This window comes from Sapajus apella, unplaced genomic scaffold (genome assembly GCF_009761245.1).
Source record: "Sapajus apella isolate SASKATOON/1434 unplaced genomic scaffold, GSC_monkey_1.0 scaffold100, whole genome shotgun sequence".
In the NCBI taxonomy this organism is placed as follows: Eukaryota; Metazoa; Chordata; class Mammalia; order Primates; family Cebidae; genus Sapajus; species Sapajus apella.
In genome coordinates, this window is record NW_022437040.1 from 4,844,338 (window position 1) to 4,871,796 (window position 27,459).

The 27,459-nt window shown below is 41.5% G+C and overlaps 1 protein-coding gene across 7 annotated transcripts in view; it reads left to right on the top strand.

The window, feature by feature from the left end:
• The window catches only part of PRKCQ (protein kinase C theta), a 146,345-nt gene that overhangs the window by 43,327 nt on the left and 75,559 nt on the right, over nucleotides 1–27,459 (top strand). For 5 of the 7 annotated variants that reach the window (XM_032258165.1, XM_032258161.1, XM_032258167.1 and 2 more), the window contains exons 2-4: nucleotides 17,136–17,262; nucleotides 21,078–21,277; nucleotides 24,806–24,866. In XM_032258165.1, the coding sequence (XP_032114056.1) occupies nucleotides 17,145–17,262; nucleotides 21,078–21,277; nucleotides 24,806–24,866 (379 nt within the window). In that variant the 5' untranslated portion in view covers nucleotides 17,136–17,144. Of the gene's footprint in view, nucleotides 1–13,829; nucleotides 16,962–17,135; nucleotides 17,263–21,077; nucleotides 21,278–24,805; nucleotides 24,867–27,459 lie in introns of those variants that run through there. The other 2 variants (XM_032258163.1, XM_032258162.1) reach the window with 2 other exon arrangements.

Here is a 27,459-nt window from a genome sequence, read left to right on the forward strand (position 1 = left end):
GATTCATTCTCTTCGTCGCATTCGGGTATGCCTATCAAACGTAGATTAGATCTTTTCACATAGTCCCACAGTTCTTGGAGACTTTGTTCGTTCCTTTTTAACCTTTTTTCTCCAGTCTTGCCTTCCCGTTTTATTTCATTGAGTTGATCTTCGACCTCTGATATCCTTTCTTCTGCTTGGTCCATTCGGCTGTTGATACTTGTGCATGCTTCACGAAGTTCTCGTGTTGCGTTTTTCAGCTCCATCAATTCACTTATATTCCTTTCTATTTTGTCCATTCTCGTTAGCATTTCGTCAAATCTTTTTTCAAGGTTCTTAGTTTCTTTGCATTTGGTTAGAACATGTTCTTTAAGTTCACAGAAGTTTCTTACTACCCACCTTCTGAAGTCTGATTCTGTCATTTCATCACACTCGTTCTCCATCCAACCTTGTTCCCTTGCTGGTGAGGAGTTGTGATCCCTTTTAGGAGGAGAGGTGTTCTGGTTTCGGGTGTTTTCATCCTTTTTGCACTGGTTTCTTCCCATCTTTAAGGATTTATCCACCTGTCGACGTTGTAGTTGCTGGCTTTCAGATTGGGTCTCAAATCTTTCAGATTGACGTTCTGTTTGTTGATGATGAGGTTATTTCTGTTTCTTGGTTTTCCTTCTGACAGTCTGGCCCCCCTGCTGTAGGTCTGCTGAGGTTCACTCCAGGCCCTGCTTGCCTGGGGTTCACCTGCAGCAGCTGCTGAACAGCAAGGGTTGTTACCAGTTTTCTTCTTCTGCTATCTTTGTCCCAGAAGGATACCCGCCTAGTGTCAATCTGATCTCTCTTTTATGAGGTGTCTTTTTGGATATATAGGGGTCAGGGAGCTGCTTGAGGAGATGGTCTCTTCTTTATAGGAACTCAAATGGTGAGCTGCGAGCTCTGTTGTTGTTCATTCAGAGCTGCTAGGCAGGTACTTTTGGGTCTGATGCAGCAGAACTCATAAACTGCTTTTTGTTCCCAGGTGCTCTGTCCCAGGGATTTAGGGCTTTATTTATGAGTTTCCGTTATGCTGCCGCCTTCTTTTTTTTTTTTTTTTTTTTTTCCTTCAGACCTGCCCAGCCCAGCAAGGAGGCCGCCTAGTCACTGTCGGCCTATAGCAGCTTTGCTGAGCTGCTGTGGGCTGCGCCCCGCTGCCGGGTGAACTTCCCTGCAGTCCTATTTATATGGGTGTAGTTAGAACTGCTTTGGCGATGGTGGCCCGCCTCTGTTGGGGCGGAGTCTCTGCTGTGGCGGGTTGCCTTGGCAATGGCGGGCTGCCTCAGCAATGGCGGGTTGCCTTGGCAACGGCGGGCTGCCTCGGTAATGGCAGACGCCCCTCCCCCACAGAGCTGGACCGTCCCGGGTTCAGCTGTGCTTGCTGTGAAACTCTCAATCCAGAGTTTCTGGTTGCTGTTCTTTTGTGGGGGTGGGACCAGCCGAGCCTGATCGCCTGGCTCCCTGCCTCAGAGCCTTTTTTAAGTTGGTGTTCCAGTCGCCTGTTGAAGAGGCGCCGGGGTCTGTTTGTTTTCCCCTGTGGCCACTCACTGCGCTGGCTTAAACAGCGGCACTGAGGTTTGTGGCGTTTTTTTTTTCTTTTTTTGCCCTGGAATCTACTGTCCTGGTTCTCTGCTCAGTCCCCTTTTTGAACCATCGTATGGGCGACTTCCCGTGGCTCCAATCGCCAGCCAAAAGGGCCCCCGGACCAGTGTATTTTATACGGAGAACTGCGGCTCCGGGGCGCCGACAAAGCAGCCGCGCGGGGCAAAGCAGCGGTGCTGGCCGAAACAGCCGCGCTGGCGACCGTGGAGCACCTCTGCCCGGGAATTTACTAGTCTGTGGGCAATAAAAACACGGCGTCCACTCACCCTCTGCGCTTTCACTGGGAGCTGCAATCCTGAGCTGTTCCTAAACGGCCATCTTGGTATCAGAGGATCTCTCCACATTTTTTAATGATCGCCATTCTAACTGGTATGAGATGGTATCTCAATGTAGCTTTGATTTGCATTTCTCTAATGACCAGTGATGATGAGCATTTTTTCATATGTTTGTTGGCCTCCTGTATGTCTTCTTTTGTAAAGTGTCTGTTCATATCCTTTGCCCACTTTTGAATGGGCTTGTTTGTTTTTTTCTTGTGAATCTGTTTTAGTTCTTTGTAGATTCTGGATATTAGCCCCTGTCAGTTGGGTAAATTGCAAAAATTTTGTCCCATTGGTTGCTGGTTTACTCTAATGATTGTTTGTCTTGCTCTGCAGAAGCTCTGGAGTTTAACTAGGTCCCATTTGTCTATTTTGGCTTTTGTTGTCAATGCTTTTGGTGTTTTAGTCATGAAGTCCTTGCCTATGCCTATGTCCTGCATGGTTTTGCCTAGGTTTTCTTCTAGGGTTTTTATGGTGTTAGGTCTTATGTTTAAGTCTTTAATCAATCTAGAGTTTAGTGTAAGGTGTCAGGAAGCGGTCCAGTTTCTGCTTTCTGCACATGGCTAGCCAGTTTTCCCAACACCATTTATTAAACAGGGAACCCTTTCCCCATCGCTTGTTTTTGTCAGATTTTTCAAAGATCAGATGGTTGTAGATGTGTGGCATTGCCTCCAAGGCCTCTGTTCTGTTCCATTGATCAATATCTCTATTTTGGTACCAGTACCATGCTGTTTTGATTACTGTAGCCTTGTAATATAGTTTGAAGTCAGGTAGCGTGATACCTCCAGCTTTGTTCTTTTTGCTTAGAATTGATTTGGCTACGTGGGCTCTCTTTTGGTTCCTTATGAAGTTTAAGGTGGTTTTTTTCCCACACTTTCTTCTATAAAGCTTGTATGGGTCTCTTATCCAAATTGCTAAGGTCAGATCTGCTTCATAATTTGTCTTATAAAGGTAATAAAGTTATATGCTATATATTATAAAATTTTCCCAAAAAGCTGTGTATTGGGGAAGGATTTTAAGAGTTACGTTCAGTAGAATGAATAGACTATTAAGAGCTTCATGTCAGATTTTGGATTTTGCTACAAAATTAGTTTATATTACAAAATTTTTTTTTTCTAATTTTAGGGCTTTTTGGCATTTGGAATTGCAGAGAAGGAATTAAAGACCTGGATAATTTACATATCATTTATTTCTAGTAAAATTGATCTTGTTTTATTGGCCCTTTATAACTTTTCTTTTGTAAATTGCCTGTTTTTAGTCTTTGCCCATTCTTTGATTAGGGGATTTGCCCTTTTAAATGATATTTAAATAATTAAAGATTTTGCAACATATTTTGCAATTATGTCTCCCAGTGTATTTTTCACACATGTGTTAATAACACACAGTTTTATGTAAAATAGTTTGGAAATGTTTACCTTTGTGGGACTTCTTTGTGGGGTCATTTCTAAGAAGCCATTTCTAATTCCAAAAGGGTATAATTGATCTATATTATATAGTACTTTTAGTGGTTTAGCAGTTTTATTTCTGCATGAACATTTTCAATCTATCTGAATTTAATATTATATTAGCTTTAATGTAGGTTATAGCTGGTAGACACAGTCCCATTTATTAAGCAATTTTTCCCTTTCCCATTGAGTTTAAATACCACCTTCTTTACAAAAGCACAAAACTTTTATATATACTTGGATCTGTCTCTGGATACTCAATTTTTTTCTGGTAACCTGTCCATCTCTTGCTGCCAAAACCACATTATTCTTATTAAAATAGCGTTATTTTAATACGTATTAGGGCTGTGGGAAGGAAGGATGAAAAGACAGAGGACATTTTTAGGGCAGTGAAACTATTCTGTATGATCCACTGTAACAGTGGATCCATCTCATTATCCACAGAATGTACAGCGTCAAGAGTGAACTGAGGCTGGCACGATAGCTCAAGCCTGTAATCCTAGCACTTTGGGAGGCTGAGGTGAGCAGATTACCTGAGGTCAGGAGTTCAAAACCAGCATGGCCAACATGGTGAAACCCTGTCTCTACTAAAATACAAAAATTAGCTGGGCACAATGCTGGGTGCCTGTAATCGCAGCTACCCGGGAGGCTGAGACAGGAGAATCGCTTGAACCTGGAAGTTGGAGGTTGCAGTGAGCCAAGATGGCGCCACTACACTCCAGCCTGGGAGGCTGGGTGAGACTCCAACTCAAAAAAAAAAAAAAAAAAAAAAAAGAGTGAACATATGGTAAATTATGGACTATGGGTGATAATAACATGCAAATGTAGGTCCATCCCCAGCTCTGGTGGGGGATGTTGGTAGTCAGAGGAGCTCTGTGTCTGCAGGCACAAGGGCTAAGTGGGAACTCTCTGTACCTTCTATTTTAGTGTGAACCTAAAACTGTTCTAAAAAATCTACTTTTTAAAAAGCAAAATCTAAAATTGCTTTTGAAGTCGTAGAGCTTAGATTCAAGGGGGAATATGAAAAAAATAAAAAATTAGAATAAATTGCAGTTTAGCAAGTATTGCAGTAAAACAGAATACCACAGAATGGTGCTTCTTTAATCTGTGGTAAAGGGCCAAGGAAGAAATAAATTATCAACATCTCTTAGATTAAGCAGCCTCTTAATTATTCTCTTTGAAAAGATATTTGTAAACTGTAAAGTGCTCTGTGCATATTAGTTATTTGCCACTAATCTATAATGGACTCCTTTTAAAAACGAAGGTAGTTACTCATTCCGTCTACCTTCTACTCTGGAGAGTAATGAAACTGCAGTTATAAAATGCTGTCATGTTCTCTTAAGAGATTGGTGTCTTGTAAGAGCAGGCTGAAGTACATTTCGGACAAGATTGAGCGCATTTGATGTGCAATGACTCTAGACTGAAGTAACGTCTCTCTTGTCACAAAGTAATCTGAATAGCTCAGGACAAATTCACCAAGTAAAGTAGAAGCTTGACATTTGCAGGCTATATATTCCATAACCTAGTACTCTTTTTAGACCATGTTTTTCTTAAAGAAGCTAAGGCTTTAATCTCTTCATATTATATGCACATGATGAATATAGAAAAGCCCTTTCTAAAGTATGAAGAATGAGCCGTTCACCCAGCCACTGGCTAATTAAATGCCAGCTACTGCACTGAACACTCAGAAATCATTACAAGTCACAAGCATTAAGCCTGACAGAGTCCGACATCTGGCCATTTAAATAATCCTTCAGCGCGTGTCATATTAATACTCTGTGCAGGAGCAAATTCAATCATCTCTTTAAATCGGATCCTCACTGAGTGATGCCCAGAACAGTCAAACACTGGCCCAGTGGAAAGAAGACAGAGGGAGGCACTGGGAGAACTGGCTCTTAATCCCTTCCTGCAGCTAATTAAGTAGATAGCTTTGACCACTTGCCTTAATTTTCTGAGGGTCAGCTCTCTCTTCTGTTACATCAGAAGGCAGACCACTAGATCAATAAGGGCACTTTCAGCTTTCAAAATTAAACAAAAACAGATCTACTAACTGATTTATTTCCTGCCTGATTATAATTGATTCATTCATTTACTTATTCCAAAGACGCTTATTATGAACATCTTATGTGGTCAATTCCTGTGCTACATGTGGTCCCTAATTGAGAAGGGAATATGGGAAAGAGAGACAGGGTCTCTCAATCTACCTTCTTCCCTCCTCCAGGTGGGTCCACAATTCACTGAACTTGAGGAAGTGATGAGAAGTGGTGAGGAAAGGGCGGGGAAATATTCTTGGTATTGTCACACTCAACGCATTTATTTAGGACAGGGTTTCTCAACCCCAGCACTCTTGGTTTTGGTGGGGCTAGTGGGGGACTAGGCTGCCATTATAGGTTGTTGAGTTGTATCTCTGACCTCACCCTACTAGATGCCAGGAGCACACCCTCCCACCATTTGTGCCAACCAAAAATACCTGTCTCCAGACATTGCCAAATGTCCCCTGGGAGCAGCATCACCCATTGAGAGCCACTGATTTAGAGCCACCAGGCACTGTGTGGATTCTGAGCAAACAGAAATGAGAACGCTGCAGGCCTGGCCGGGCAGAGCTGACTCCAGAGCTGCTGCGCCACCCTGCAAGGACAACCCGTTCCCTGGCAGCCTTGCTAAGGCTCAGTCCCTACCACAGAGTTTCTCACCCAGCAGCTCTGGGTGGGGCTGCAAGATGTGCATTTTTAAAGAGGTCTCAGGGATGCTGATGTTGCTATTTCTCCAGGACCATCTCTGAGAACCATGCGGGCTCCACCCTACTGACAGGTGAGAGTACAGATGTCCTCTTCTCACTTCATAAAACAACTTAATAGTTTTTTAAATTAAGAAATTAGGCCCCCAGTGGATATTCAGCCCACAATAAATCTGAAATGTCACAGGTAGAAAAACAGAGACTCCTGTAAGCTAGAACAATGCCAATGGGTGGTGAGTTTTATGCATTAATTTTGGCTTCTTTCTGAATTAGCAGATGAATGATCAGTGAAGGGGCTGGTCTAAGAACCTAAGTATTACCTAATTTTAAAGTTTCAATGGATTCTAAGCTCCAAACAACTGAAACAAGGTTTTTATGACACTTACATCTGTAAGCTGGTGGCATTTCTGACTGCATCTGGATGTGAGCAATTCGCATTGCCCTAAACACATACATCCACCCAGAATGACCCCGCTCTCTCTTTCTGCTCTTTCTTTCCCTTCCTCTGGTGCCCTTTCTGGGTCCACCCTGTCCCTTTATCTGCAGCAACCCCCGGTAACTGTGATAACCCAGTCCTCCGTTGCCGGGCATAGCTGGCACATGGAGGATTCCGTAGAGTATTCTCTACAAAACCGTGAGATCACTGCGGACTGAACACCGCTACTTCCGCTTGCTGTGTTGATACTACCAAATACTGTATTTTCTTTGAAAAGTGTCACACACCCACAGGAGGAAGTGGGGTGTGGTGTCATAGCAGCATAGGAGGATGGGTGTTTTTGATACTGATGTACCCAGGGATGAGAGCTCACTTTGCCATATCTTGTTGTGTCTCTGACGCTAAGTTAATGGGAACCAGCCACATCTCTATTCATTAAATCAAAGAATAAGAAAGTGGAGTCCAGGCTCTTGAAAGCCTCCTTCTCTGGCGGCACTCTAGGAAGGAGAGGTTTACGCCATAACTACCCATAATATATTGAGAACAGGGACCCCATCTCATCTGCATATCCAATGCAGTACTTTGCAATATGGTAGGCAGGTATACCAAATGCTTAGTGACTAACAGCAAAAAACAAATGTGTCACTTCATCCCCTTGGCAAGTGGTTCAGAGGTATCCTGGGCCATGTCAGATGACCCATGAAACAAATTCCCGTGGTATTTTCATGAGGGAGAATTTCTAAGCATGCTTTAGAAAAGTGTGGTGTGATTATCATAGCCATCTTTTCCACCAAACACTGTCAATGGATTAATTCATTAAATCATTACAACATAGACATAGACACAGTCCTTCAAAGACCTCGGTGAAGTGGGTCCATTATACACCTTGTTTTACAGAAATAGTAATGTCGCAGAGAGATTAAGTCACCTGTCCAAGACCATACAGCTTGATAAGTGATAGAGCTGGCCTAAACTCCATGACACCGTCATTTGCAAACCTGCAAGCTCCTTCATGTGTTAACTCTTTCCGGGTCTCTGGGCCTTTTTGAACTCTGCCATGCAAAGGTTCGAGAAGCGCAGAGCCCCGTGCCCAGGGACTTCAGCTGTCCTTCTCAGTCAAGGCGCCCCTTGACCAGAGCACCGGAGTCCCTGGCCCTGACTTGATGCCCCTGTTTCGGGCAGTATGCTCGTCCTCACTGAGCACCTGCATGGCAGGAAGAAGTGTCAGGAGGATTGCAAGGCATCCAGCACCTCAGTTAGAGCTACTGGGTCACAGGATGGTAGACCCAGAAGATTGTCTTTTCAGAGTAAATTTTGACCCAAGGATCAGAGTTATACATTTCCATTTCCTCCTATAAAAGGCAGCATCTTTGTGTCCAGTAAGTGATCATCCTAACCACGTTCAGAAAATGATGCCAGGGAGGCCAGGTTCCTCCCAGCTTTATCCAGTGAAGTTAGCTTCTTTCTAGACTTTGGCCATAGAAACCTTCATTGATCCCAATCAGCCACCTCTAAAGGCGTGACTGGCAGAAGCTTGGGGGGAATTGCACAGGTTTATGACATGCTGAGAAAATTACCCAAGTAGACAGAGGCACCCTGACATCCAGAAGGGACTTAGGGTATTCCGAGAAACTCCATCTCTGTTTACATCACCCACTTCTTCACTCTTCAAATCATAGCCATGGAGTAGAAAGAAAGATTGTTAAGCTCCAGGTACACAGACAAAGAGAAACATCCTATTAGTGTTTAAGATAATCAAGCAAGTTGCCAGGAAAGCTGCCCCTACAGTCATAACACGTCCTTTGTAGTAGGGATGGGTGGGGGCAGACAGAAACAGTCAACAGCGAAACCCCCATGCATTTACGTCCTCCCTGACCTAACCTTCAAAGACATTTGCTGACAAGAAATAATATGTCATTCTGAGTGGAGACACTTAGCCACCAAGGCTGGGTCCAGGTGCTGTTGCTGACTCACTCTGTAGTCCTTTGCACAGTTTTGTGGGTTGTGGGGGATCCAGTACATAGGCCCTCTTGCAGATCAGGCATCAGGGAGATGGAGAAGCATGTCCACCTGGCTATGGCAAAGGCCAGATCCATGGAGATGGCTAAAGCATTCAGGCAAAGAAGTTGATTCTCAGTTCACAGCGTCCCATGCAATGCTGGACTGTGGCAGGGACCCCCCACCCAACCCCTCCCAACTGAGGAGGATGCCATTCCCCCCACCCCAGCCTACAGCATGGCCAAGAACGATGCAGAAATGGTTCTGTGAGTCAGCAGATCCTGTGAAATGAGAGGAGGGTGGAGATGGGCAGGAACGGTTTATTCATCTAGAACGTGTTGACCAGAAAATGAGTGACTGAGGCGAGTGTCTCTGTCAGTTGAGGTTTATTGAGCCAAAGTCTGAGGACACACCCGGGAAAAACACCAGCCACAGAAGCACCTGTGACCTCTGCTTTCCAAAGAGGTCTTTAGGAACCCAGTGCTGGGGAAAGGGGGCAGGCGGGAGGGAAGAGGGAGGAGGATGGGAGTGAGGCTCCAATTAGCGCTCAGTAAATCCACGTTTTATGTAAGATAAGGTAAATGCATGACAACAGGGAGCAGAGGATCAAATCGTCATTCACCTGCCCCAGGGTGGGGTGAAGAGCAACTGATCTCAGCTGGTCCTTCTTCTGTACCTGGGAAGATGAGCTCGAAATCAACATTGTCAGCTGAGTTCCTAAAACAGAACTCAGTTTTAGAAGTAAAGCTTAGGCTGCAGTCCTATGGCTGCAATCCGAGTATGCTTGTTTTATAGGGGAGTGTGGATCCTCAGGGATTTAGGGGCCAGAAAGGAATTTCCTTGTGAGCAGTTTGTGAGGATGGCCATCTGGAGAAGCACGAGGCCTTTTGTCATTTTGGTGAGAGCGCCTGGCTTACTCAGAATGCTGTGACATTACTCAACATCGTTTCAGGGAATTATTCATACTTTATTATTGTTATTATCATCATCATTTTGAGAAGAGTCTTGCTCTGTCACCCAGGCTGGTGCAGTGGTGCAATCACAGCTCACTGCAGCCTTGACCCCCTGGGATCAAACGATTCTTCCTCCTCAGCCTCCCAAGTAGCTGGAACTATAGGTGTTTGCCACCATGCCCAGCTAGTTAAAAAAAAAAAAAAAAAAAAAAACTAGAGATGGGGCATTATTTTGTTGCTGAGGCTGGTCTCAAACTCCTAGGCTCAAGTGATCCTCCCACCTCAATCTCCCAAAGTTCTGGGATTACAGGCACGAGCCACTGTGCCTGGCCCATACTTACTGTTTGTCTCATTCCCAAATTTACAATTGGTATTTTTTCAGTCGCTGAGAGTATATTACACTTCTATTGCTTACACTTCTATAGCTTTCTATTTCTATGGAATCTGTCCCCATCAGGTTCAGTTATGTGGACATCCTCAGCATCACTCTAAAGGCATTCTGGGGATTTGAATTGTGGAGGGTGAATCAGCCTAGCTAAATAGGTGAGTCAGTGCCCAGAGAATCAAAAGACCAGAAATCTCAATTCAGTACTCGATAGCGTGTGGCCTAAAGCACTAAGCAATTAGACTCAATCATGTACCTGCATCAAAGCTACTTACCAAAGACAAATGAGATCACACAAATAACCTGTAAGAGTAAAAATCCTCTGCTGATTTAAAGTACATATCAACCAGGCACGGTGGCTCATGCCTGTAATCCCAGCACTTTGGGAGGCCAAAGTGGGCAGATCACCTGAGGTCAGGAGTTTAAGACCAGCCTGACAACATGGTGAAATGCTGCCTCTACTAAAAATTAGCTGGGTGTAGTGGCACGTGTGTGTAATCCCAGCTACTTGGGAGGCTGAGGCAGGAGAATCACTTGAACTCAGGAGGCAGAGGTTGGAGTGAGCTGAGATCACACCATTGCACTCCAGCCTGGGCAACAGAGCAAAACACTGTCTCAAAAATAATAATAAATAAAGTACATATCATGATGGTGTTTTGCAGCTGGGATAGCAAAAGCATGGAAGATTGGATGAACATAACTGATATCCATCATGATAATGGCCGCCTCCAGATGAGGACCTCAGAGGGCAGTAAGTGCTCTGCAGGAGATAGATGGAGGGTTTTATGGGAGCTCTGTCGCAGAGTGCACAGGAAGGTGACATAATTTAGCCCAGATATGCTCCTAAAAGACTATTTCTGCTTTCCTCTTGCTCTTTTTGGTACACGCCAATAAAGTCAAGAAGGCCCATTAGAAAATATATCAGAGTTGTAATAATAATAATAACTAACATTTATGGAGCGTTTATGTTGAGCCAGCCCCATTCTAAGCACCTTGTGTATATTTGCCCACTTAATCCTCATGGCCCTTTGAGGTGAGTAATGGTAGCATCAGTAATTTCCAAATGCGATAGCAGGCTTAGAGAGTTTAAATAACTCCAGCAGTTCTGCGCAGGAGAGCATCGATCTCTTGTCTATAACACGTTCCGGGCTGCTTCCTTTGCCCTTGACTCTGTAATTGTCTGTCACTTAATTTGACCATAGTATACCCTTGCAGGTAAAACAAATGCGTGAGATGAAGAGATTTGGTAAAATGTTGCTTTTGAAAACACACTCCCTAAGCAAAAATGCAGAGTCTCTAGCATGTATCACAAGGCAGGATTAGCTCTGGAGGAACATAGGTGATGAAGACACAGACCCTTCCCTTGGAATTGTTGAGGAAAATAGACATGAACCCATAAACCCAATTGCACATTCTAGGGAAATACAGCAGTGTAGGCACTGGCACTATGTTTCTTCCCCTATCCCACAAGCTGACCACATCTCCAAAGGAATGCGATCACAGAGGGAAATCATTTATAGTCATCGGAGATGAGGGAAGTAAGGCACCCACATGCACTTGTTCTGAGGAGTTCTTGCTAAATGTATTGCAGATGAGAGCAGAGAGACTTCTGTAGTTGGAGTTGAACCCCTCTTCTGAGTGTATATGACATCTCAAGAATTAAGTAGGGGACACCCTGGTGGGGCTCTACTAGGTCCACATGTTAGAGGGCTGAGAGCTGGAGCCGTAGGATCCACCCCACTCGGACTTGAGAAATGGCAGATGTGACGCAAATCAGTATGACAGGTGCTGTCCAGCAGTGCCCTCAGGGAACTGCAGAGCCCGGGATGTGTTGATGGGAGGGCCATGGGGCGGGGAAAGGAAGGCTTCAAAGAGGAGCTAGAGACCAAACAGGAACTTGAAAGATGAGGAAGAGGGAGGCGGGGACGATGGAGTGAAACAGGGAGGCATTCCAGGGAGAGGAAGCAGCTTTACTAGAAGTCTGAAGCTGAGAAACACATGGCACATTGGAGAAACAGCAGCAGTTTTGCAAGACCCTAAGATCGCTCAGGCTAGAGCGTGGAGATTTGATGGAGATGGAGAGGTGACCAAGGCTGGACAGAGGAGGCAGGGTAAGATGCTGCAGTGAGTCACAAGAGAGGTGATGCAGAATTGGTGGAGCAGGAGATGAAGCACGTGCGTTGTAGGACATGAGCGGAAGGTGAAGTTGAAGCCGCGGGTGAGGCTGAGCATCATAGCATGAAGCACTGAGCTGGCAAAATGAAAGAAGAGGCAAGTCTGAAAGGAAAGGTGGGGAGTTATGTATGGGACCCGGTGAGTTGGGGTCCCCTTGGAGATATCCAGGAGAGAGACGAATGTGTGACACAGGTTGTTGTCATAAAGTATGAGACTGCCATGTATTACACAAAGACCACCAGGAAGGCTGAACAGTAGAAAAGAGCTTTATTGGCAATAGCAGTTTGCAAACTGGGAAGAGTGTACCAAAGGTGCCCTCTCTTCAGAGAGGGAAAGTGCAGGCTGGTTTTCTGCCTCCCAGGATCCATATTACACAATAGAGTCAGATATGTTCAGAAAGTGTTAGGGAAAAGCCATCCATGTTTGTGAGGGGAGTGAAGCGCATGTGCCACACGTAAACATAAATGTAACACACATCCCATGTTCACTCTGGGGCAGAGTTTTAACATTAAAGCGGGGTGCTAAATTTGGCTCTTTACATCAAAAGGCAAATTGTCGGACACAATGACATTTTGTATGCAGCGTCTGTAAGCTGCTGAAACCTGCTTGAGGTCTGCTGCTGCTTATCAGGAAAGAATGCCTGGAAGGATGGTCCCCTGTCCAATAAGCGTTGCAGGGGTCTGGGTTGTAAATCAGTTAGGAAGGGTCTCACGCTTCACCTGATTGCTCCTATCATTAGTGAGACTAACAAGGGTGTGTTTTTCCTGTAGCTGTGGGAATTTAGGAGGTTATGACAGCCAAGCCCTGGACCCTCAACCCCTGGCTAACTTTTGTTTCTTGAACCTTAGAGTTCATCTTAGTTGATGAAGGGGTAACTGTCTTGGTCTCTCAGATCACTTGTGGAATGGAGAGTGAAGATGAGACCAACTAAAATTTGCAGAGCACAGAGGACAGATCACACAAGCTTAGTCCTGAGGCATGCTATCCAGCACTTGTATTTTTATATACAGAAACTCTCCTTTCTATTTTAATACCCAGGGAAATCCCCCTTCTCCCTGCCATCCACTGTGAACACAAAAAGGCAACCCACAAAAATCGTTTATGTTAATTTCTTTCTTGTATATACATTACACATTTTCTTGGCTCTTAATATAGGCAGATAGATACACATATTTTTACATACACATGGATACATACATATACACACACAAATATGTACTTACACACACACCCACACATATATGTGTGGCTGTTAAATGGATTCTGATAATTTACATACCCAGCAGCGTTGTATGAAAGTGTGTGACTCATTTTGTCCTTACCAACATTAAGTAAGAGCATTTCAAAAATTTGATAATTGCACAGGCAAAAACATATTATTGTTTTTATTATATATTTTTTCTTTTTTTTTTTTTTTTTTTTTTGAGTCTGAGTCTTGCTCTGTCACGCAGGCTGGAGCGCAGTGGCGTGATCTTGGCTCCCTGCAACCTCTGCTTCCCAGGTTTAAGCGATTATCCTACCTCAGCCTCCAGAGTAGCTGGGATTACAGGTACCCCCCACCACGCCCAGCTAATTTTTGTTTTTTTGCAGAGAGAGAGTTTCACCATGTTGGCCGGGATGGTGTCGAACTCCTGATCTCATGTAATTTGCTCACCTCAGCCTCCCAAAGTGCTGGGATTACAGGCATAAGCCAGATGCCCAGCTTATTTTATTATATATTTTAAATATTATAACACTTTTTACATTTAAATTAAGACTTAAATGTTAATTTAGCCTCAAAGAAAATGCATTATTAATTTCTAATGTTATTTTTTCGCAGCTGTGTTTGCCTAACTGTAAATATTCAAAAGAGCTTAAATACCACAGAGCCAAAGCTATTTTAATTTTTTAAAGGATTTGGTCATTTCCCTTTAGTAATTTGAGGCCACTTTTGATTAAGATTTTAATTTAATATGCAGCTTTTTCATATATATTCTTTTTACTTTATAATTTCTGTATTTATAATCCATGCCTTAAAATGCCAATTGCATGTATTTCTTTTCTTTTGGTTTTTAAATTATCATATAGTAAAGTTCACTTTGGCTTTGGTGTACAGTTCCATGAATTTAGACTTCTGTGACTACTAGAACAATCAAGCTGAAGAACAGTTCTGTCTTCACCCAACATTTGCTCATTTTGATCCTCCCTGCTCCAACTCCTGGCAACCACTGATGTTTTTCTTCATATTGTTTTGGATTTTCAAGAGTGTCCTATAAATGCAATTACGTAGTATCTTATTTTGAATGTCTTACATTGCTCACATGACTGAACATTTTTCCACAATTAGTTGCAACTGTGTTTTTTGTATCTTGTATAGTTTGTGCCTTTGCAATTTCTTTTCTTGGGTCATAAACAGTGCTTTTCTTACAAATTTGAATACCCTTATTGTGTAAGAATGATGTTAACTTATTTCTGTTGCACCAACCATTGCTATTTCCCGGGGTAGGTCTTTAAGTTTGGTTATTTTCCTTAAATGTATAAGACCTTACCAATAGGAATAACACTTGATTAATAATATTGTAATACTCTGGTGATGCAGTCTGATGCAGTATCCCTAAATCTGGGAAAGATTGTAAAAAAAAAAAAAAAAAGTTAAAGATGCATTATTTCTAGTGTGTAGGAGTTGGAAACAGACTAAATACGTAGCTTTAGACTTTAGGAAAGCAGATCATAGAGCTACAGACAGTAAAATGTCATGCAAGAATGACAAGGATGTCTGCAAAGATGTCAAAGAAACTTGAAAAATTTTTATAGTAAAATGTTAAATTAAAAAGCCAAGTATAATTCCATACCCACAGGATGATCATAGCATGCAGAGAAAAACACAAAACTTGCTAATTTTAAAAGATGAGGGAAAATAGATCAAAATAATAACCTTTTTTTTATTGGTGGAAATATTGAGAGACGTCTTACTAACTCTGCATGTCTTCTTCATTTTTCATTATGATCACCTGAAAAGCTCTCTGAACTACATGGAGAAAAGCACTCTGGGTAGTTCAGGTGTAAAATGCTGCCATCTGCCTGAAAAACTCACTCCTGAGCCTGAGGTTCTATTCAATGATGTGTGAAGCTTACCCCACAAATACCAATTCTGTCTTCTAGATGTCAAATATATGTCAGATCATGTCACTGTGACCAGACCTTTAGAAAGAGGGATACTGACTTGGCTGCCAGACAGAACGTACATGTATTGGACAAATAATCAAAATGCTTAGAAGTAACAGAATACTGCAAGTGAATCTGGCCAAATGGCCATATCATCTGCATTGCTTATTAAGTAAGAAATCATTGTCTAGGCAAGACCTTCAGGAGAGAGGATTTTGCCCCCAGCTCTCTTCCTTGCTGTAACGAAAGCCCTGGTCACCCCAGAGGTTTCCATCTCTTCCTGAGACAGCATTTCCCAGATACCTGCTGGGCTGCTGTTGCCTGATTAGAAAGCCAACCTGGGAATAGCAGAGCGACACCAGGAAAGGCCAGAGCGCTTTAACTCAGGTTTGATGAGTCAGTGATCCCTCCAGACTCAAAAAGAATTAAGGAAATCTTCAAAAAATCCCTACATGGCAAAAACTTCCATAACTGAAGATGATTCTCAGTGACTTTTTCCTGATTTGTGGAGAAATGAAGTTTTGTCTAAAAGACCCAAGTGGCCCAGGAAAGAAGGGATTCTCAAAGAAGCTCTCTCCCGAGAACTCACAGCTGTTAGCCCCGCTCCTGCCTGGGAATTCTAAACTCATAGGGCCAAGGGGGCTCCCTAAAGACAAATGTTTACGACATCTACCTGCTAATTCAGCAGCATGATAGATACAGAACCCAACAAATCATGATGTTTACACAACCATCTCCTTTAGATAAACTTTCCAAACTCTGCAGGAAACTAGGACTTCATTAATATCTGTGAAATTAACAGCACCTGTCAAAAGCTCCTAATCTGTCTCTTGTAGAGCCAAAGAACACTGGCATTTAGCGTACTGGAGATCCCTTACAGCTTCGCTAGATGGGGTATTACAGGTCCAAGGTTTCCAGTTATGTTACTCATTCTCACTTCCAGGTTTTTATTATTTCACATAGTTTTCTTTCTTTATACAAAGGCAGAAAAGACAACCAATGCTTTGTTTCTTTGGCTTGGAAAAAAATATGAGTATAAAATGGTCAAGAAGAGAGAGGGAGCAAGGAAGTAACTTTTTCACTGAATATCAGATGATAATTTCAGATTAATGGAACCTCAGGAAAGTAGGTAAAAGAGAAAAGGTATTTAGTTCACATAAGCGGCCAGGACATTCAACAATGGAACAATAGATGAAGAATTAGACTAGATCTCTGGATTTGGAGCCAGCACTTTGGTAACTTTCATCTAAACCTCTTGAAAAACATGCTGATTTGGGGGCTTTTATCAAGTATTTTGTTCATCCTTAGATGATAAAGCCCTATTCTATAGTAGTCAATGAATTTGGAGTTTTCTGCGTGGTTTGTTAAGTTCAAAGGCTGTGTGTGTGTGTGTAACTGTGAAGAAAGCAGACTTTTTTGAAAATGTCCAAAGTAAATAAGGATCAGCTGCTGAATGCCTTGGGCCAATCCCATTACACACATAAATAGACCATGTAAGAATTTTGCGGTGTCATATTTAACTAGTGTGACTAAAATAGACTCGCTCTTTATAAACTCATTTTCTGATCACTGTGTGCTGTTTCCTGGGCACCTACTTGAATAACAGAAGACATAAAACGTTGGAAAACTTTTGCCTCACTCTGCCACGACTAGGCCCCACTCCATTAGGTTGAGTAGAATTAACTCTTGAGTTCGTTCTCACTAACAAGGTTGAGTGCAGACTTCCAGAAAGCTGCTCCCCTCGGCAAGTCAGTGTGTGGTTTGGGGTGAGTCCAGCAGTGTCCTCTGCAGAAGGGGAAGTGAAAGCATTCGTTCAGATGGATAGTGGACCCGTTTGAGGTTCTGGCTGTCCGCGATAAAGCATTGGCTAAGTGGACATGGGGCACCAAAAATATTCTCTCATAGCCCCCAAGCAGCGCTTGTCTTTTGTCGTTTTCTAGGGTGCAACCATGTCGCCATTTCTTCGGATTGGCTTGTCCAACTTTGACTGCGGGTCCTGCCAGTCTTGTCAGGGCGAGGCTGTTAACCCTTACTGTGCTGTGCTCGTCAAAGAGTATGTCGAATCAGGTAAGCTTGAGTGGGTTTTCAAAGCAGGGGAGGAGGAGGAGAACCCTGCTATGAACTATGTATGAAGCAAAGTCTTCCAGGACATTTGACATCATCTGGTTGAACCAAATCCTACCATTTAGGACACTGAGGCCCAACAAAGTCAAGGACTTCCTTGAGGACACACATTTCATGATGGACTCTAAACCAGGACCCGATGGCCCACCGGGGGCTCTATTTCACTGTGTTATTTTTCCTGCTTATACAAAGAGAAAATTGGGTTGGGGAAATTACGTAAGGAGTTAATAGGAAGGAACTCTAATGAGCTGAAGTAGAACATGGCCCTATGTGGTTAAGCCTGGTTACATTAAATAAGTCTAGGTAGATTAAGACTGCATAATCTTCCAACCAACTCTAAAGTCTGCTTACTGCTGCTTTGACAAAGCTGCAGTGGATATTACAAAGCATCTATAATTAGCCATTGGAGTCCAAATTTCAGAACACGTACTTTTGCACTTACTAAGGTCTTGGCTGAATAACACAATAGTGATGTTTCATCAAGTTTAAAATATTTACAGGCAGCTCGAGCTGGGAGAGGGGAAAGTGGGACAACCACCCAACGTCCCATTTGTGGGTTCAGAATGTTCTGTTCCAACAGTCTTACGTGTAGGGAATCTCTCTGTGGTCACGACAGCCAGCTTCCACTCCTGAGATCCTCACCACTGCATTGTAAGTTTGTCATGGATTTCCAAAGGAAAAGTAGGAGGGAGGTGATATCCCACAACTCTCCTGGCTGCACGCCTTTTCTTGGTTTCCTATGTGCATTTTGACTTTAGCAGACACTTTGTAGAGAATAATGAGGGTGGATGCAGGTTTGCAGTAACTATGGAAGCCGTCACACTTCACTTACGCAAAAGTGTTTATGGGGAGACCGCGGCAAGAGTGCTGGGCCCAGAGCATAGAGAGGAAAAAAGTCAGCCAGATAAGCTGAAAGAACTCAGGAAGACTTCCTTCCCTTTAGAGCATCTATTCTTGCAGAAGAAAGTGGCAGTAAACAAAAGTATAAACAGCAGGCAATGAAGGAACAAAAAGCGGTGTAACGGAAAGAGAGGGACTGTGAGCAGAGAAGTGTGTTTGTAAAGGGTTGTCCTGCAAAGGCCTGTGATCAGGGACATTTGCAGATGCAAGAAGAAACTGACGCAGATGTTGGGAACCTCCTGCTAGATGCTCATAATTTAGATTCTGGGGTTCCCAAACCTATTTTGCACCCCAACCAGAAGACTTTTTGCTTCACAGCTGACTTCATCCTTCCAGCCACTCTGAACACATCAAAGCCGGGGAGACTGTCTGAATCATCTTGATTTCCTTTCTGTCCAGAGTTCTCTCCTGTTTAGTTAAAAGTGTGAATGCCACTTGCTCCCAACCTAAAACCTTTCAAATGTCACAGACATCTTTGAAGTGTAAAATGTCTGAGTTTTTCAAAGCCACTTTTGACTTAATGGGTCTCTTGGATCCAGTTCTCTCTACCATCTCAGGTCTCCCTGACATTTGCCTCCTGAGGGCCTTTTTTCCCCCCTTCTTTTGCTTTTGCCCTTGCCTTTGAACTTGGTCTAATCAGCCATGTGGATCAAGAGACCTTGTCAAAGAAGGAAACTGGTTTTCCTAAATATTAGCCTGTGGAGTTGGAGGGAATTTAGAGATTTTTGCTTTTGATTTTCTTTGAGGTTTGTTCTGAAAAGAAGTCACTCTGAATATTATCGTTCAATATTTACTTCTCCAGAATTTAAACACGTTTCATTTCTTGGGGTGTAGGGCTGCGTTTTCCACACTAAGCCAACAGAACAGGGACAAACGGGCCACAGGGCTGTGAGGCTATGGGTCATTGAAAATGGTAACATTCTAGATAGATGGGATCCTCTGTGTAGGTGATTACAAACCTGGTGAATGAAAATGTAAAAAATACCTTGCTTCACGGATTTTTGCTCCTTCTCTGGGGATCTTTGGCCCTTTTCTCCAGGCACAGAGAATGGTTATAGTCAAAATGAATTATCCGAAAGGGAAGCTTCAGGTCTGTGGAAGTAAAATGTGACCATGATCATTGATATTGCCACTGGTTTCTATAAAACCCAATCACCAGTCCGAATTTTTTTTAACCAACCCATAAAAAATTTCCCCTTTCTATTCCACCTTTAGCAGTCTCATAGTTTAAATCTTTCCCAGCCGAATTTACCTAACATTTGAGTTTCAAGCTTATTCAACTCCTTGTATACCCCCAAAATAAATATTAATTTAACAAATGCTAAACGCCTGCTCTGTTTAGCTTTGTATGTTGGATAGAGGGGCCCTCGAAAGCTAGAAAGGCTTTATTTCCTGGCTTTAAGCGGATTTTCCCCTTTTGTTTAATCGACATCTCTGAACTGTTAAATCTGCCACTTAATGTGCTTATATCACAAGAAACAAACACTCAAATGTAGGTTTCTGCTTCTGAAATGATTAAACAATAAATACCAGAGAAAATCCAATGTGCATGAAAGACAGGAAAAACTCGTTAATTAGTAAACTCTTTGCCAATCACTGAGTAGCTTTAGGGAGGTTTCCTCTAAACCGACCTTCCCGTCTGTAGATTCTGCCCCCTGTAGATTTCCAGGGCTCCTGCCTGCCTGCCTGCCTTTCCTCACTTGCAGGCTTGCAGTCTTCTTCAGCCTCGCTGGCTCCATGGGTGAAGACCAGCACCACCTCTCTGAGTTGTTCATCAGCTTTTGCTGAAGGTGCATGATACATGTAAAATGTATCTTCATCCAAGAATTAGAGAGGGAAATAATGGCTCATTATGCTTGAAAGGTTACTGCCTCTTAGTGTATTTGTGTCAAATGGAAAAAAATTTTAAATATTTATTAAAGGAGCGTTCATTAGGTGCTTAAATTATGCCACTTTGTCTTTCAGATGAACACACAGTAGTTTTGTATTGGCTATGTTTTACCCAGGGCTAGTGAAGTAAATCAGTCATAGGATCAACACTTTATAGATTAACAAAGGAGGACCTCAAAGGCATAACAGATTTTTTTAAAGTTTTCTGCTTAGGTATTTACACCGAAAGTAAAGCAACTAAATATTGAATAGGAAAAGAACATTTGGAAAGCAAACCAATAATCCCCATAGACAGTTGTTTTTGAATAATTATAGAAAAGGACGCTTCTGGTCTTAAAGCTTAAAACTTGCATTTGTTTTATTATAAGAGTTTCCTCCTCAGGAGAGGATCCCCATGCCTCTCAAAAAATATTAGGGAACTGAAACTCACTAGATCATGGCATCCAGAGACTGAAGCGCCAGCCCCTGGCTCATCGTGATTGCTTCCTTACCCCTCCTGTTCCTGTTTTCTCATACAAAGTTACATTTTTTCCCTGCTATATAAATCCCTAATTTTAGTCGGTCGGGAAGATGGATTTCAGACTGAGCTCTCATCTCCTCAGTTTCAGCACCCTATTAAAGCGTTTTTCCTTGGCAATTCTCATCGTCTCTGTCATTGGCTTTCTGTGCAGTGAGGAGCAGAACCTAGCCCAAACACCTGGTGTTTCGGTAACAATTTCCAGTCCAAGGCATGAGCACACTGATGTCTGAATTATCTGCATTGGACCTATAAGGTTCAAGGCATCACCTTGCATCTAGACCTGGGGACTATCTCATTCTGTCCCATATTGTCTGATTGTTATGTGCTACTTTTGTCTTCCCAGCAGAATTCTATAGGACAGAGGGAGCAGCTGCTACTGTTGAATTGAACTGAATTATTTTCCAGGCCTGGCTGAAGGAGTAATGAGAACATACCTTTCTGTTCCTAGAGAATGGGCAGATGTATATCCAGAAAAAGCCTACCATGTACCCACCCTGGGATAGCACTTTTGATGCCCACATCAACAAAGGAAGAGTCATGCAGATCATTGTGAAAGGCAAAAATGTAGACCTCATCTCCGAAACCACTGTGGAACTCTACTCACTGGCTGAGAGGTGCAGGAAGAACAACGGGAAGACAGAAATATGGGTAATGTTGTGTAAAGTGTATGTCCCTAAGCATGTAGCAGATGACTGGCTCACAACTCCCATGTCAGTCTAAAGGTGTGTGATTACACTGGCCTCGGGTCACCAGGCTCCCTGCCACTTCCTTACTGGTGATTTGATCATGGCAATGGTTATCCTTTATGGGCTGTAGAATTCATTGACATCTTCAGATCTCTTTGATGCCTACATCAAACAGATGTAGAAAGTCTCTTAGGCTATGATAAATTGTTATTTATTTAAAGCTGTTAAAGCAGGCTTGAAACTATCACAAATTCCCCTTGATTGGGGGATGAGTTTTTGTCTATCAATCCAGTTGTCAGTTTCATTCACTTTTTCAATTTTGGAAGAATGTGTATAAGACTTAATCAAGATTTATCAAATGACAATTCTAATGCTTTTATTTTATTTGTTTTTTTCTTTTCAGCAGAACTGCCAGAACAAATGCTTTTAAACTTAGAATTTACTTGTTTAACCCAATAGACTCAGAACACATTGAGATATCGAAATCTTAATTTTATTAAACTTCGTCCATACATTTTTAGAGTAAAAAGCTATCAATGTGAGGGGATAGAACAAAGATCCATTTAATGTTTCGTCTTGTGTCTCCATACTTTGACAGTTTCTATAACTTTTCTCAGCTGTCATAAAATGGCTTAGCTTATTCTAACTAAGAAGTACATCATACGCAATTCATGTCAGCACCCCAAGTTATTAAAAACCTAGATTATGGTAGCAAATATTTATAAATGTTAAAAGGAAGATTAAAAGAATGAAAGCATTAAAAAAAATTCTAATGAAAATTTCTGGGGCACAAAACAAAGGAAAATATATCAGTAAGAAACTGTTTTTATATTATCTGAAATCCAGAAAATGTTTTCAAATGTTTGTATCATCTATGCCAAAAGAGAGAATCCTGACTTTCTGCTCCTTACTTTCTGTAACTCAGATTTTAAGAAATCCACCCAAAAGACTTTCAACTTAGATTTTAAGAAATCCACCAAAAGTATTTTCAAGAACTCAGATTTTAAGAAATCCTCCCAGATTTTCAAGTCACAGGCTTCAAATGGGAATGATGTAAGCCTAAAAACTAGGTTTTTGTGTCAGTTTTGTATTTTTGACCTAAAAAAATTAGTGCTTTTTAAGAAAGTATAAAACTCTTTGCTTGTGTCACTAATTTTTAGAGACAAATATATGCCAAGATTTTTTTTCAAAGGTGCCCATGCCCATGCTTACATATATCCAGGTAATTTGGTTGAGCAGCATCTACTCAGCACTTGTGTGTAGGTTTGGGGAAAGTGTTCCTGGGGCCGGGCGTGATGGCTCACGCCTGTAATCCCTGCACTTTGGAAAGCTGAGACGGGCAGTTCACCTGAGGTCAGGAGTTCAAGACCAGCCTGGCCATCATGGCGAAACCCTGTCTCTACTAAAAATACAAAAATTAGCCAGGCATGGTGGCAGGTGCCTGTAATCCCAGCTACTCGGGAGGCTGAGACAGGAGAATCGCTTGAGCCCAGGAGGAGGAGGTGGCAGTGAACCTAATCATTTTATTAGACAGAAGCAGGAATGGGGGAAACTGAGGAAGACCAGTTTATTTGGCCTACCTAATTTTTTTTTAAAAAGTCATCAATCCCCCAATTTTAAAAATATTATTCTATTCATGTTTCCTTCTCAATTAATGAAAGGATAAGTCAGGGACAGGTATCTTTTTGTTAAGTAGTCTTCACTGATAGGCAGCTTGCTGTTCTAGTTGTAGCTCTTCAAGCTGCATATGATTTCTTGCCTAGAATTTTGCTAATTTCATTCTTACCAGACTTTTCTTCGCATTCCAAGATTATTTAGACATAAGCCCATGGTGGTATTCAGATGCTCATTTAACCAACTAGCACACTTTTTGCATTTTTAAGCTTTGGTGTTTTGTTTTGTTTTTTTTCCTAAGGCTATTTCTTAATTTACTTGTATTTTATTTTAAGGGCCAACAGGTTGTTTGGGACTTATATTTTCCCTTACTTCCATTGGATTCTGCTTTTCTAACACTAATTTCGTTAAAGAAAATGATTTTCTCAAATTTGCCTTTCGTGTTTCTAAACGCCATATTGAGACACACCTTTTGTTTTCCCACGGTTGTGACAGTTTTTACGGTTGTCTCCCATTCACTCCCCAGAGTGTGTTGGAATGTGACTTTCTATGGATGCTGCTTTTCCAGTAGCTAACTAGTTTAATTTCCTTCATCTCTACTAAATACTGAATATTGCCAACTCTGTGGTCAGCTGGTGCCAATTTTCATCATTCCATTTGGAAATGGGCCCCTTGCCCCTAGCTTTTCCATCTCCATTTTTGCCTTCATCTTTACCCCTTATTCCACAAGCCAGAGAACAATGGTGCATACACGCTGTGGCAAAAGCATGTTTCTTTTCATTAATCTGTTGAAACTCATGAACATTTATAGTTGTCACAGCAGCACAAGCTTATTTTATCATAAAATTCTCATAGCAGTAATGCTATGACATAGGCGTTGCTATTGTGTCCATGTTTCAGATGTTTCCCAAAACTTAGTGATTTACACAAGGTCACATAACCAGAAAATTATTTAGCCATGATTCAAATTCAATCCTGAGTTCCACAGGACATTACTTGCTATTTCTTAGTTATTCTGGCTAACCTGTCTAACGGGTGGACGTAATGACCAATAATGACTTTCAAGTCCTCTTCCTTCTTATTCTTGTTGGTCTGTGAATGGCATAGTGGGATGGTTTAATAGATTAATGACAGTGCTTAGGTTGTCTTGGACTTGGATTTGTCTTTTCTTCTCCTTATGTCACTTTATGGGAGATCCTACATCAACCCTTAAAATGACACTTTGTTCTGGTCTCTTCTACATAATAATACAGCACTGAAGTATCTATTTATATGCATTTATAAATTCCTTCCCAGACCAATGTAATTAAAATTTTCTTTAGTGGACCATCCAAGACTTTCCTATACATACAGTCTCTCTTTGTGAAAGAGAAAAGCCACCCCCATTGAATGCCCTGATTAACCTAGACATGCATCCCAGGTAGAAAGAAAGACAGGGGTCTGGAGGCAGCCTCAAAGAGGCAGGATTTATCTCTCCCTCCAAAAGAAGAACTTTTTCCCCAAGGAAGCCAGTCCCCATGCCTGTGATGCTTTTGTCATGATGAAGATCTGGGTCTACCCTGTGGCAGTTCTTCAGATAAGCAACATCACAGGTCAAGGAAACCAAATAGAATCTGTTTTAGGATTTTCTTTCTTCCTTATGCACGTTCTTATCTCCAAATAAAAATGAATGAATTGCTGGGATGTTTTAAGAAAAGAAAGGTGACTGTCATGGTTGCTACAGTCTTCTGATGACAATGAGTGTGAGTACAGTGGAAAGTAACAATGATTGTATTCTGTGTTGGAAATCTCCCGCCATCGTCAGTAGCCAGTGATGTCGTTGAACTCAGGGCTTGTTTCACATTCTGACTGATGTTTCTCTCCTTCTCCCAACCAGTTAGAGCTGAAACCTCAAGGCCGAATGCTAATGAATGCAAGATACTTTCTGGAAATGAGTGGCAAGTGACATTTCTTCTTTCTGTTTGGGGGTGAGGAGGGCATGGCCTTCTCCTCAAATGCAGCTTATTGTACTTTTGTGATTATCATAGAAAAGAATCGGGAGAGAAGACAAGCAGGGAATTGTCTTAAAATTCTCAGAGGTGCTCAGGCATGACTTGAAAAGACACTAACTGGGCCAGAAAAACATAGACACATAAAGCATGTACAGCGCTTGTTTTTAAGTGATGTGAATCCATATGCCCAATGCTCTTAGCATCTGTCTTTATTTTGGTTTGGAAAGTCAGCCTAAATACAAAAGACTGTTCATGTGTGGTGATGTGTGTACATATTATCTATGTTTAAATGATGTGCTATAACAAGGCACCATACTATCAATAGAATACAAAGTAAGTAAGAAGTCAATAAATATGTTCCATAAAACTAGTAACAAAATGCTAGTACTTAAAGTTAGTCACCTCAAGTCCTTTTAGGAACAAGAAAAGGTGAGAAAACACATCGCTAAAGATTTTTGGTTCCATGTTGCATATGGACTTTGGCCACATAAGTTAAATTTCCTGGTGCAATGAGCTGAGATAGGCTGTCAGGGCGGTGTGTGTGAATCAAATCCCCCTACTTATAAAATCCTAAGCCACAGCATGGACGTGTAAACTTACTGATGGTAAACTGATTTCATTTTTTCCTAAATTATTGTTATTGCCAAGAAGAAGTTAGTTTGACTTTATACATGTATGGTGCTTTCTGAGTTTTGGCTTACCATATATAATTCCTCAGGGTCTAAATTCAAACAAATACATCAGAGAAAACAGTATTATGAGCTAATCATGGAAAACTTGAACACTCACCAGATATTTGATGATATTGAGGTGTGGTGATTCATCATTTAGGTGTAATAACAATATTGTGGTGATGATTTTTTAAAAGGTGTGCTAATCTTTTACAGATGTATACTAAAATATTTTAGATAAAATAATATGATACCATGGCTTTCCTTCAGAATAATCCAGTGGCATGGGGTGTAAGATGGACAGAGCATATTGAAAGAGAGTGACCATCAATTAATAATTGCTGAAACTGAATGATTGATACTTGAAAATTCATTACAGTATTTGCTCAACTTTTACATATATTTGAAATGTTCTATAATAAAATTTTTAAAAAGAATTACTGAGAAGGGAAAAATGGACTCTGAAATTTTATTTCTTTTTGTTCTTGGAAGTTGTAGATGTATAGTACATATAGTATAACTTTTAAGTTAGCTGAGATAGAATGATTGCAGGATATTTGAATATCCAGATTTGCATAAAAAGTGAAAATACTGACCTAAATAATAATGTCAATGATGTTTAAGTCCTTGAATAAAGAAATATATTCCTCCCATTAGTTTAAAGCATGACCCAATGTAAGTTGAAAAAAGGGTTCTGTCTGGTCACGGCAGCTCATGCTTGTAATCCCAGTACTTTTGGAGGTCGAGGCAAGCAGATCACTTGAGCTCAGAAGTTCTAGACCAGCCTGGGCAACATGGCAAAACCCAGCCTCTACAAAAAATTCAAAAATTAGCCAGAGTTGGTAGTGCATACCTGTAGTCCCAGCTACTTGTGAGGCTGGGGTGGGAGGAGCGCCTGAGCCCAGGGGTCGAAGTTGCAGTGAGCACTGATTTTGCCTCTGCACTGCAGCCTGGATGATAGAGTGAAACTCTGTCAAAAAAGAAGGGAAGGAAGAGAGGAAAGGAAGAGAGGAGAGGAAGAGGAAAAGAAACAAGAAAGAGAAAAAGCAAGGAGGAAGGGAGGGAGAGAGAGAAAAGAAAAGGAAAGAAAAAAAAGAAAAGAAAAAGGGTCCTTCATCAGGATGCAGGTATTTTTGATAAATGATTTTAAGATCCCTGCTTTGTAAAACAATTCTATGAATATTCCTCCTATTCCTGTGGAACTTAAATACTTTATTAGAATGAGAGAGCAAATTCAGTTGGGCAAAAACAATGATATTTCACAGACAATAATGACATAAGCCTAGGAAATGTTTTAAAAATAAAACTTTGTAATATTTAAAACTTTTAATATCTGGATCCAAATTGACACTCCATCTCTAAATTTATGTGTGTGTGTGTGTGTGTGTGTGTGTGTGTGTGTGTGTGTATATGTATATATATAATTTAAAAATCAAAGTTATGGAATAACCTAGCTAGAAAATTTCTTGTTGATGACGAGTAGGAGAGTACAGGATGTCACTTCCTTTTAAGAATGCTTATCAACAATCTTGCATGTTCTTCCCATGTACCTCAAAACCTAAAATGCAATAAAAAAAATGAGGTTCATGTATTCAAAAAAAATGCTTATTAGTATAAAAAATCGTCTTCTGAAAGATTCAGAAAAGCAAAACGTGTTCTTCTACTTAGGGAGCATGAACCCAGATTGAAGAGGTGGTACAGATTAAACCATTAGATAAAATTATAACCTAAACCACACAAGTACTGATTAACCCAGAGATCTGTGTGTGTTGCCTTCATTTCAGAAAGCTCCACAGTGCACACATTAAAGGGTAGGAAGAGTTGAGTTTTCTAAAGAAGAGTGATGGCCTTGCAGGAGGAAAAAGTGA